The 12,500-nt window shown below is 43.4% G+C and overlaps 1 protein-coding gene and 1 long non-coding RNA gene across 4 annotated transcripts in view; one reads left to right on the top strand and one right to left on the bottom strand.

Moving 5' to 3' along the window:
• Positions 1–3,506: 3,506 nt before the first annotated feature.
• Positions 3,507–12,500, top strand: part of grin1b (glutamate receptor, ionotropic, N-methyl D-aspartate 1b) — a 39,896-nt gene continuing 30,902 nt past the window's right edge. For all 3 annotated transcript variants that reach the window (XM_076269911.1, XM_076269909.1, XM_076269910.1), the window contains exons 1-3: positions 3,507–3,755; positions 6,656–6,790; positions 9,160–9,336. In XM_076269911.1, the coding sequence (XP_076126026.1) occupies positions 3,507–3,755; positions 6,656–6,790; positions 9,160–9,336 (561 nt within the window). The remainder of the gene's footprint in view (positions 3,756–6,655; positions 6,791–9,159; positions 9,337–12,500) is intronic.
• LOC143106102 (uncharacterized) lies at positions 10,262–11,932 on the bottom strand. The gene is made up of 2 exons (XR_012983623.1): positions 11,445–11,932; positions 10,262–10,452 (listed from the first exon to the last, which is right to left on the bottom strand). It is a non-coding gene; the product is annotated as an uncharacterized LOC143106102 (long non-coding RNA).

The raw sequence follows: 12,500 nt of genomic DNA, 5'->3' as shown, positions 1-12,500 counted from the left end.
TATTAGTTGTGTTTCAGTAAACCAGCAAGCCATGAGATCCCAGCTGCCAGCGTGTGGTCACCAGCCATTGCAGTAGGCCTTGTTGTTTACTGATGAGTTATGCGCTTCAGTTGCAGTCCTGCCAAGCGATGCTTTTCACTGCGCCCTCTTCTTTTATTCAGAGGAGGGTGAATCGTGTGAGCCCTTTCATTTTGCATGCCTATGAAATGGCCTCTCAGGCCACTGCACATAACAAAGTTTGAACCCCGGCTTCAGGTAATTTAGAGTGGGTTTCTGTGCGAAGCTGTGAGCATCAGCTCAAGTGTGCATGTGTGTGCGTGTGTGTGTGCGTGCACGTGTGTGTGTGTGTGTGTGTGTGTGTGTGCGCATATGTGTGCACTTGTGTGTTCATGGAAGTGTCATGATGAAAAAGTACAAAACTCAAAGTCTCCCTGTAGTGTACAGAAAGGAAGGAAAGGAGAGTGAGTGACAATGTGTGTGTGAGAGAGTGTGTGTGTGTGTGAGAGAGTGTGTGTGTGTGTGAGAGAGACAGAGAGATAGATAGAGCGTGTGTGTGTGAGAGGGAGAGAGAGAGAGATAGATAGAGCGTGTGTGTGTGAGAGGGAGAGAGAGAGATAGATAGAGCGTGTGTGTGTGAGAGGGAGAGAGAGACAGAGAGATAGATAGTGTGTGTATGTGAGAGGGAGAGAGAGACAGAGAGATCACATACACACACACACTGACACATGATGGTTTGTTTTATGTCTTTACACACTACTACGTACATGTATGCTTTGGCAATACAAATTGTATTTTTTGTCATGCCAATAAAGCTCAATTGAATTGAAATTGAATTGAATAGATAGAGTGTGTGTGAGAGAGGGAGAGAGAGAGAGAGAGTGTGTGTGAGAGAGAGGGAGAGAGAACCAGAGAGATAGAGAGAGTGTGTGTGAGAGAGGGAGAGAGAGACAGAGAGATAGAGAAAGCGTGTGTGTGTTTATGTGGGTTTGTTTTGTTGCTTTGTGTAGTAGACTATGAGTCTGAATGTGTAGCTCCTCCAGTTGCGCAAGCGCAGTGGTGAGATAAAGGGCTGTGTGTGTGTCGTATGAGTCTCTTCCAGCTGCGCGAGAGCAGTGGTGAGATAAAGGTCTCCTCATTAGAGGCACTTAAGAATAATTAAACAGACATTTGGGATAAGCTGCTGTGTGGACGCGTGCGCGCACTATTTGTTTTAATTATACATGCAAAAAACACGCCAGCTACGTAAGAATGAATGAATAAAATAAAGAAGCATTTTACAGAGCATGCAGTGTCCCAATTAGGCGTCATTTCCACGACCCACTATTTGTGGCAATCTCAAATGACCCGTAAGTAGAAGACTGCCCTCAATCCACTCAAAGTGTAAACTTCGTTTTTAAACCATGAGTCAGTCAGACTAGTTTTAGGCTAAAGTGCCGGTGTCACGGTGACAAACTGTGCAATCTATTTCTTGAATACCAAATGCCTATGACAAATTAACATTTACATGTTGCTGACTCTGAATTTGAAACGGCCCGCTGCGTTGCGATAGCATGATATAAACTGACACTTCTAGATCTGGGACCGAGTTTGAGAGCGGCTTTGCTAGTATCATTTATTTACCGCCCGCAGCGTCTAAGGCACCGCTTATTTAACTGCCATTTCCTTTTGCTCTGCATGTCAAAGGTTTGCGTGGGCTTCATTGTGCTGTCTAATAATGTCCCTGTCCCATCACGACACTTTGCTCTTATCTTTAAGAGCAAGAAAGGAGCCGCGCTTAATCAGGTGGAAATATGAGCGAAATTGTTCCTCCTGGATAGAGATGAGATTTTTAACGTGATAGCACTGCCTTTGCACGGCTGTAGTGCTATTAAACTATAGGGACCAGACCAGCATCACCAGAGAGAGAGAGAGAGAGAGCGAGAGAGAGAGAGGGTGTGTGCTTGCGTGTGTCTATGGGAATCAGAGAGAAATGTTTTGCAGAAATGTGGATTTGTGCATGTTAGTTACACGAATTGATTGAGCATTTCTCTTGTCACAAAATTGCCTCACATCAGACTGATGGAGTGCGTTATTAATGACATTTCGGCTGTGAAGATGACAGCGGTAAAAGGCGCACTCTCTTCTGATGCTCATCTAGTTGACGTCTACATACAGTGTTAATAACTCAGTGGAGACACGCACGCTGACTGGCTGACTCGGGGCTATGACTGGTGTGAGCTTTCCTATAATGATGTCATCTGAATGAATTGTTAATCTGGACAATTAATCTTGTCCCGGCCAGTTAACCCCAATGATCTCCTCCTATTCTGACACTTTACTGTGATTTTCTAGTAAAATAGAGGGGCCACTGAGTCAGTGGGTTTGGGCGACGTGTGTCACAATCTAATTCGAAGAATGGTAAGTTAGAAGGCGACGGTGAAAAGAGCTCGCACCTCAAACTCGAGACTCCTGTTTCCTTGGCAACCGGGTTCTCGTGAATGTCTCTTGCACTGTTGCGCCGCGTCCAGAGCGCCTGATGGATGGATCTTCTATTGATTATGGGAGAGAACGCGTCTCCATTCCATTCTCTTCCAAAGTGAAATGGTCCGCTGGAGGTCATTACAAGTAGTTAATGTAACAGTATACATCCATTACTCCTGTACTTTGTGAAATGGCCCCAGTTTGGCCAAGACAGGCTCATCTGAATCACTCGAGCCAGATTAATGTTAATGAGTTTCTTGAAGATGAACACAATACCATTTCTTTGCAAACTGTGCACTACAATGAGCATTTTGAATATTATTTTGGTTAATTCAGGCTACGTGGTGCTTGTAGTTGTCATGATGATTAAATGGGATTCGTCAAAGACAATCGTTAATGAATAGAATAGATGCACAATTCATTCATGTCGTATCACACCAGCTACTGGAAGGAAATTAGAATCCACTAGTTGTGTTTTAAAATGCCCATGCCTATTGCATTAGTGCACGCATTTACATGTCCGTTCGAGCGTGACAGAAGCGATATCAAGCGTATTCAGCGGCGGGAGCGCGCACCGCTGCGCAGGCACAAGGTTTCAGCACCAAGGGCAGAGACTCTACAAAGAGCATCGGCGAGCATCAGGTCATCAGAGAGAAGATCCTGGAACCATGGCTGAACCGGAGAACCTGCGCTTCTAATGGGCATTGACCAAACCTAGCCGCCATTTAGGCAATCCGCAGCATACTGACAATTCGCCTGAAGACGAAAAACAGCATGGGGAAAATCAACAGGAGCGAAGAGTCGGTTTTCTGGGACGCTGCATTCAATTAACATTTTAGTTTAAAACGAAACGCATTTAAAGCAGTCTAAATTAAGTGTACATATTGTTCGACACGGAATTTCAATGTAATTACATTCCAGTGGTGTTGTTTTCAACCTGGTGTTGTGGCTACTTGGCCCACAGGGATCAGTTTACCTGGCTATAGTCCGACGGACGTCGCGACACATTCAGAAAACTCGTTCTGGTCTTTCCATTAACCATAAAAATGCGTCTTTTTGTCTTAGCTTTTTTCATCTCTTGTTCTTGTGCCCGGGGTGGCTGCGAGCCGAAAATCGTTAACATCGGCGCTGTTCTCAGCCAGAAGAGGTTTGAACAAGTGTTCAAGGACGCGGTCGCCCAGGCAAACAATATTTACGGCAAGGAGAAGTTCAAGATGAACGCAATTTCTGTAACCCACAAACCCAATGCCATACAAATGGCTCTCTCTGTTTGCGAAGACCTCATATCAAACCAGGTAATTATTTCATTTTCAATATATAGCCTATTGCAAGTCGTGCTCAAAGACGCAAGCATAATTAATCACAGGAAATTAAAATCAAATCAATAGAGAAAAATAAATTGCATGTCCTACCTGTGAATGACTGCGGTTTGTTTATTATGTTTTATTCTATATATAGCAACTGTCTCATTTGTTGAATATTTCTCTCAATGGCGTAACCTCTGGCATTTCGATGATTGACCCTGTTTCAATCAATAAGAGAAATTGATCCAGGCGAAATCAGTCAGTGTGTGTAATGGAAGAATGAATGCAATTTCATAACGATCTTATCAAGGTGTGTAACTTCTGTGCAATCAGATGAGAAATGTGTTCCTCAAATGACCTCTATTGTCACTGACTCACTTAGCTAAATAAAAACACTAGTTTGACACTAGGCTTTGTCCGTTTTTCAGTAAAGTAATTTATGAAATACCACTGGCCAGTGTTGCACTGTTCCAATGAAGGAAACTGTTGATTCCAATTCAGTTCACTAAATTAGTTGTTAAATAGGAGAATAATCCCATGTGACATTTGGGAAACTAACGTTCTGGAAGGTCTGCTCTACGTTATGTTCACAAGAGTGGTCATGCATAGGTTGAGCCTCTTGTCAGCTGTGTCCAGTTCATTTTTTTCCCTGCTTCAGTTGAGCAATAGAGGAACGCCAGCCCAGATTGTGGCTGACTGTCACACCGCTTGGATTTAAGATTTCCCATTGCGTGTGTGTGAAGTGGGTGGTTCTGGTGGTAAACATAGTGGCGCCTCTCGTCTTCCAGAGCCGAGGCAGAGAGCGGCTCCAGTTAACTAATGCCAAGACAAACGAGCCTTCCATCGACGTGCTGTTGCACACCTCTCCGCTCGTTCCATGTTCCACGTAAATCGAGGCCAACATGGCGTCACCATCGCGGATAACAGCTGCTTTGTTCTGGGGACTGACGAACGGCTTCTGCCCTCCACACACAGCGATGTAAAAGATTACTCTCTAGTCTAGTGCATCATCAGGGATTATCACAAATACGCACGCACGCGCAAACACACACAAACAGGAACAGATTTGAATTGATTTGTAGCTACATTTACAAAACCTGTCAATCAATCATACTCCCTTAAATAACCTGTAGGCTACACTTAAAAGTGAACCTCGGGTTCTCAGTTAGCCTGCATTAACGTTAGGCTACAGTAGGCTTTAATATCATATAATCTGTGGTGTTACCCTGCACTGGCCCAACCACCAGAACAGCAATGATCTATCCTCCTCTTTCACTGTGAAGATCCCAGGCCTGAACATTTAATCTTTTAGCAGAAATTTTTATCCAAAGGGACTTACAGTAAGAGAATAACATTGAAGCGACAGTGCAGAGGAAACCTTGGTAGCAAACTGCATCTGTCAATACTACTAGGCTACTAGAGTGCAGGCATTATACATGTTAAAGTGCGGTGGAGTGGCAGAAGAAGAGTGTAGAGGAAAGAAGAGAGGGAAGAAGAGTAGAGGAGAGAAGAGAGGGAAGAAGAGTAGAGGAGAGAAGAGAGGGAAGAAGAGTAGAGGAGGGAAGAGAGGGAAGAAGAGTAGAGGAGAGAAGAGAGGGAAGAAGAGTAGAGGAGAGAAGAGAGGGAAGAAGAGTAGAGGAGAGGAGAGAGGGAAGAAGAGAGTAGAGGAGAGAAGAGAGGGAAGAAGAGTAGAGGAGAGAAGAGAGGGAAAAAGAGAGGAGAGAGGGAAGGAGAGAGTAGAGAAGAGAGGGAAGAAGAGTAGAGGAGAGAAGAGAGGGAAGAAGAGTAGAGGAGAGAAGAGAGGGAAGAAGAGAGGAGAGAAGAGAGGGAAGAGGAGAGGAGAGAGGGAAGAAGAGTAGAGGAGAGAAGAGAGGGAAGAAAAGAGTAGAGGAGAGAAGAGAGGGAAGAAGAGTAGAGGAGAGGAGAGAGGGAAGAAGAGTAGAGGAGAGAAGAGAGGGAAGAAGAGTAGAGGAGAGGAGAGAGGGAAGAAGAGTAGAGGAGAGAAGAGAGGGAAGAAAAGAGTAGAGGAGAGAAGAGAGGGAAGAAGAGTAGAGGAGAGGAGAGAGGGAAGAAGAGTAGAGGAGAGAAGAGAGGGAAGAAGAGTAGAGGAGAGGAGAGAGGGAAGAAGAGTAGAGGAGAGGAGAGAGGGAAGAAGAGTAGAGGAGAGAAGAGAGGGAAGAAGAGTAGAGGAGAGAAGAGAGGGAAGAAGAGTAGAGAGGGAAGAAGAGTAGAGGAGAGAAGAGAGGGAAGAAGAGTAGAGGAGAGAGGGAAGGAGAGAAGAGAGGGAAGAGGAGAGAAGAGAGGGAAGAAAAGAGTAGAGGAGAGAAGAGAGGGAAGAAGAGTAGAGGAGAGAAGAGAGGGAAGAAGAGTAGAGGAGAGAAGAGAGGGAAGAAGAGTAGAGAGGGAAGAAGAGTAGAGGAGAGAAGAGAGGGAAGAAGAGTAGAGGAGAGAAGAGAGGGAAGAAGAGTAGAGGAGAGAAGAGAGGGAAGAAGAGTAGAGGAGAGAAGAGAGGGAAGAAGAGTAGAGAGGGAAGAAGAGTAGAGGAGAGAAGAGAGGGAAGAAGAGTAGAGGAGAGAGGGAAGGAGAGAGGAGAGTAGAGGAGAGAAGAGAGGGAAGAAAAGAGTAGAGGAGAGAAGAGAGGGAAAAAGAGTAGAGGAGAGAAGAGAGGAAAGTGAAGTACAGTAGTGTGTGTTAGGCTTTTAGAAGTTGTAAGTTATAAGTGGAGTTATATCATTATCATTATAGAACACTATGTAGTGATTGGAATGGTGGAGGTTCTTCACTGTATAGCCTGGTCAATTAGTGGATGTTTTGACGAAAAGCCCTGTTTGTGTGACAGCCCTGTGCCCAGACAGACATGGTGTTTGATGTTGTGTTCTGTGACTCCACAGGTGTACGCCATCCTAGTAAGCCACCCTCCCCAGTCCAACGACCACCTCACCCCGACCCCCGTCTCCTACACGGCCGGCTTCTACCGCATCCCCGTGGTGGGACTCACCACACGCATGTCCATCTACTCTGACAAGGTAAGGTCACCCCTAGGGAAAAAGCTATTATGCTGAGCACAGACACATGTAACGTGAGGTCAACCCCGACAGGAAAGGGCTATTATGCTGAATACAGACCCATGTAACGTGAGGTCAACCCCGACAGGAAAGGGCTATTATGCTGAATACAGACCCATGTAACGTGAGGTCAACCCCTACAGGAAAGGGCTATTATGCTGAACACAGACCCATGTAACGTGAGGTCAACCCCGACAGGAAAGGGCTATTATGCTGAATACAGACCCATGTAACGTGAGGTCAACCCCGACAGGAAAGGGCTATTATGCTGAACACAGACACATGTAACGTGAGGTCAACCCCGACAGGAAAGGGCTATTATGCTGAATACAGACCCATGTAACGTGAGGTCAACCCTACAGGAAAGGGCTATTATGCTGAATACAGACCCATGTAACGTAATGCATACATAAATACATCCAATACTATGCAGTGAAACGTATGCAGCCTAATAGTCTAATTACCACATGCATTACCCCTATCTACTGTAATAAACATATAACATTGTGCAGTCTAACCCATATATTAGCTTAATATGCATAGAATACGCAACCTTATATACTGCACATAACCCTGTATAATGCAACCTTAACTCAGACATAGCACATACATATCCTTATTTATATAACACATGTATAATGCATAAAAACCATAGCACATACATGTCCTTATATTACACATGTATAATGCATAAAACCCATAGCACATACATATCCTTTATATTTATATAACACATGTACAATGCATAAAACCCATAGCACATACATATCCTTATATTACACATGTATAATGCATAAAACCCATAGCACATACATATCCTTTATATTTATATAACACATGTACAATGCATAAAACCCATAGCACATACATATCCTTATATTACACATGTATAATGCATAAAACCCATAGCACATACATGTCCTTATATTACACATGTATAATGCATAAAACCCATAGCACATACATATCCTTATTTATATTACACATGTATAATGCATAAAACCCATAGCACATACATATCCTTATTTATATTACACATATATAATGCATAAAACCCTACACCATAGCCCTGTGTTATGACTGTGATTATATTAGATGGTTTATTATGTATAATGCATAAAACCCTACACCGTAGCCCTGTGTTATGGCTATGATTATATAAGATGGTTTATTATGTTATATATCTATATAACCCTACACCGTAGCCCTGTGTTATGGCTATGATTATATAAGATGGTTTATTATGTTATATATCATGGTGTATTGTATTTAGTATGGTTGGAAATGACTCTGCTGTGATTGGCTATAACACCCTACTACAATCCCAATGCTTGACCTAACAATGAATAGGCCCTAACAAATAGATAAATAGATAGATAGATAAATAGATCTGACAAGCAGACGCATTGTTACCAACAATGCTCACTCAGTTTCTCAATGTCTTCCTGCAGCAAAATGTATTCAGTCTAAATGTTGTCTATAGCTCTCATGTTCTGATGTCTTTTCTAAATTCAAGTAAAGAATGTTGGAAGAAGATGGATGTTGATTTTGTTCATTTGTTGATTTTGTTCGTAATGTGTTAGATGATTTGTGTCCATAACATGTTAGATTTGTGCCAATAATGAATCAAGACGAAGGTATTGTGCTATTTTTCCTGTAATGTCATACCATACTGAGCATTCAGCCTCGTAAATGTTTAATACCATATCATACTATCAGAAGCCTATTACTATTTAATAAAGCTCACTTTGATATGTCTTGATCCAGATACTCTTGAGTAAAAAAAGCATAGCTGAAAAAAAACTGAAATGAGCATAAGAATACTCCCATCGCCATGAACCCATTTCTCTAATGGAATCGCGCCATGCCTGTCCGTATCATTACTGTGCTGTTTGGTGGGAGCATGTTGTTATGATGTGTGTGTGTGTGTGTGTGCATGTCTCCGTCACGTATGTGTGTGTGTGTGTGTGCGTGTGTGTGTGTTTGAAAACTGTATGTATGTATGTATGTATGTATGTATGTATGTATGTATGTGTATGTAAAATATGTGTTTAGGACAAGTTTATATGTTTATAAAATGTGTGTGTGTTTTTGTCTGCATTATTTATGTGTGTTTACTTCACATTTGTGGATATCTTCGTTCATTGTATGTGTGTGTGTGTGTAGGTGTGTTTGTGTGTCGTGTGTCTTTCCTCCAAAATATATTTGTGAATGTCTTTAACGTGTATGCTTGAGTGTGTGTGTGTGTTGAGAATTTGTTTATTCTATAAAGCATGTTTGTGCATGTATTCATAGAGAGTGTGTGTGTGTGTGTGTGTGGTCTCCCACAGAGCATCCACCTGTCCTTCCTGCGGACGGTGCCACCCTACTCACACCAGGCCCAGGTGTGGTTCGACATGATGCGCGAGTTCCAGTGGAACCACATCATCCTCATCGTCAGCGACGACCACGAGGGCCGGGCTGCCCAGAAGAGGCTGGAGACCCTGCTGGAGGAGCGCGAGACCAAGGTGAGGCGTGGGGGTCATGGGTCAAGGGTCAAGGGTCGCGTGTGTGTGTGCGTGTGTGTGCGTGTGCGCTTGAGCGCGTGTGTGCTCTTGTGAGTGTCTGTGCGTGTGTGTAAACTCTCTCACTGTGTAATCAGACCAGATTCTCAGAGTTCCTGTTAGTGTGTGTTTTTTTCCTTTTTGTCGTGTGTGTGTGTGTGTGTGCACATCTCTTTCCATCTGTAACATTGGCTAACATTTTTTATGCCAGTGGCATCAACAGCGTCTTAAGTGCTTATCTGACGAAACGTTCTCATCTCACATTGCTTTTGCCATATAGTCAAATTCTCCTACGTGTCAATCCACAACAGGAGCCAAAAATGACGCTCCTAACCTGGGGCTCTGCAAATACAAACGAAATGAGATGAAATGAAATAAGAAACAGAGAAAAATAAGACTTTAGAGAAGTGTGTTGTGTGTTGATCCAGAGTCGGCATTAGTCAAGAGTGTTGTGTGTTGATCCAGAGTCAGCATTAGCCTAGAGTGTTGTGAGTTGATCCAGAGTCGGCATTAGTCAAGTGTGTTGTGTGTTGATCCGGGAGTCGGCATTAGTCAAGTGTGTTGTGTGTTGGTCCAGAGTCGGCATTAGTCAAGTGTGTTCCCAGGTAGCAAAAATTGTGCGGGCCGAAAGCGGCCCGATTAAGGCGAAAACACTCGGCCGATCCTCGGCATGAATCTAGGTCCGATTGCTCTGCGAGCACTCGGCTGTGACGCGGCCCTATTGCGGAACGCCGAGTGAGAGGACGTAAAGCCCCCGCCCCCAATCCAGTTACTTGGGTTTATTTTAATTTTATTGATTTCCATTCGTGTCAAGTTAATACCAGAATCGCTAAACAGCCGTTCTTTATAGGCTACAAGATAAACTGAAAATACAAATACAAGTAGACAGTTTTCATGTTTAAAACATTGTTTTTATTATTATTGGAGCACACTTAAGTGTGACACCCTATGATGTCTGCCGGTTTGGCCTCTGGCTTCGGCCACCATCCTTGTCACAGGCCAGCTGCAGCCATCTGGTGATGAGGAGCTCTATCTCCTTTTCGGAGGAATCTTTGGTTAGGGCATTCCGGCGGACTGCATCTGAGAAAAACACAAGAAGAGGGCAGCATGATCATGTGATGTATCAGTGTAGCACTTATGTCACTGCAACCGCACCACCTTGCAGTTATCACTTGTGTCACTGCAATCACCACATTGCAGTTATCCAGTACTGACCACACTTTTCAAAATGAGCCTTTTGAATGCAGGCTTTTGGTTGGCCCCACTCCAATTAATGAGTCTCGCCAGCGAGGTGTTCATGGCTCTTGAATGTCAATATATACGTGAACACATCTAAAAAGCTATCCCCCTGGCATTGATAAGTCAAACACGTCTGAATTTAATTGCAAACAATAGCCTATGCAAATACAAGATCTATGCAGAAGGCTAGACAGACTTGCTCATTGTTTGCAATTAACTTCAGATATGTCTGGTCTATCAATGCCAAGGGAATCCCTTCTCAGGGACGTTGGGGTAGGCTGCGGTAACAGCCCAGCTAGTCAATGTTAGCTACCTTGAGCTAAATGGTGTTGTTAGCTGGATTCGTTCGCTCCATAAAAGTACAACTAAGCCAGCTAACTTTTTGTTCCACTTTATTTTCTTCCACAGGTCAAAGACTGTGCTCGTAAAAAACACGAAAATTGCATCCAAGCTGCGAAGAACCCATGAGCTAACAACACCCCAGCTAGTCAATGTTAGTTAACGTACTCTGAGCTAAACAGCTAGCTACGTTCACGCCTTAAAAGCCGGAGACACTTTCATATATATTTTCCCCAACTTGCACTACTTTACTCAGGCATGATAAAGAATTTTCGGTTGTTGTCCTAATTAATAATTATTAATTGCATTGCATTTCTGAATTCTTTCTTCTCGTTTCATCTGGAGGATAGACGAAGGAACCTCATGAACAAAGTTTAAACGGATCGATAATAATCAATATTTAATCAGCAATAATTCGAAATATGTAGAGTTAATGTAAAATGTTAAGGAAACTCAATTGTTAATGCTTTTTAAGGAAATGTTAGACGACTTACCTCAAGTTCACCGTTTTCGCAGTCTGCTCCCATCCAAAGTTTTCTAGTCTTCTCTCATCCAAAGTTGTAAACGTCACTCCAGTGACGTGCTTCTTGACGCTTGCTGCAGTTGAAATCGGCTGAATACTGGTAAAAACGGTCTGAGCCGAGCGCCCAGAGTTTAACAGCAATCACCGGTCAATGCTGGTAAAAAATTGAATTGGCCAGTAAAATGAGTTGCACACTCAGTTGCTAACAAAACGTTGTACATGTAGGCTACCCACCCCATCCCAAGTACAGGATTAGTCTGCATGTTAAAAAATATATGGGCCGGTAAAAACTATATAAGATAGGCTATTAGATAGGATAAGATAAGATAGTAGCCTACTTTATTCATCCCGAAGGAAATTCAAGAAAATATATATTTTGGCTGGCATTTTGTTTCTATCACCCATATTGGTAGATGAGCCAAAAGTAAAAAAAAAAAAAGTTGTAGGTGCGGTAGCATGGCTGCCTGCAGGTGGCAAAATGACCTGGCCCAATTGCGTTTACCACGACTTAGCCGATGCCGCGACGCAGCCGACAGCGCCGCAGGTTTTACGGAAGCGGCCCGCTCCTACTTGCTAGCTGGGATTGTGTGTTTGTCCAGAGTCGGCATTAGTCAAGTGTGTTGTGTGTTGATCCAGAGTCGGCATTAGTCAAGTGTGTTGTGTGTTGATCCAGAGTCGGCATTAGTCAAGTGTTTGTTCTAACGATCGTCCGAACGGGCTGGCCGGGGCCTTAAGTCTGGTGAGTGTTTTGACATTAGGATTTTGCACATTTTACAGACAGGCGTGGCCTACGCTGTGAAACACTGTGAAACACTCAAGCAGGAATCCTCTGTGAGTGAGTGGGAGGCATATAGTCCTTCAGTGAAGCTAGCTTCTGTGGACACATCCTCCTTAACATCGCCGCCATCTCAGATGTGCTAGATAGGATTCGCACATTTAATTAGATGAAGGCTGTGAATTATTCTACAAGCAGCTTTTGCAGTTTTAGCGTTCATTTACATATTCACACTGTGAAATTATTCCATGT

Source organism: Alosa pseudoharengus, unplaced genomic scaffold (assembly GCF_046254945.1).
Source record: "Alosa pseudoharengus isolate Yale_2024_CS ecotype anadromous, Long Island Sound unplaced genomic scaffold, YU_APseudo_1.1 YU_APseudo_1.1_scf_6, whole genome shotgun sequence".
In the NCBI taxonomy this organism is placed as follows: Eukaryota; Metazoa; Chordata; class Actinopteri; order Clupeiformes; family Clupeidae; genus Alosa; species Alosa pseudoharengus.
The sequence above is the reverse complement of the archived record's forward strand: the minus strand, read 5'-3'. Positions and strand labels throughout refer to the sequence as shown.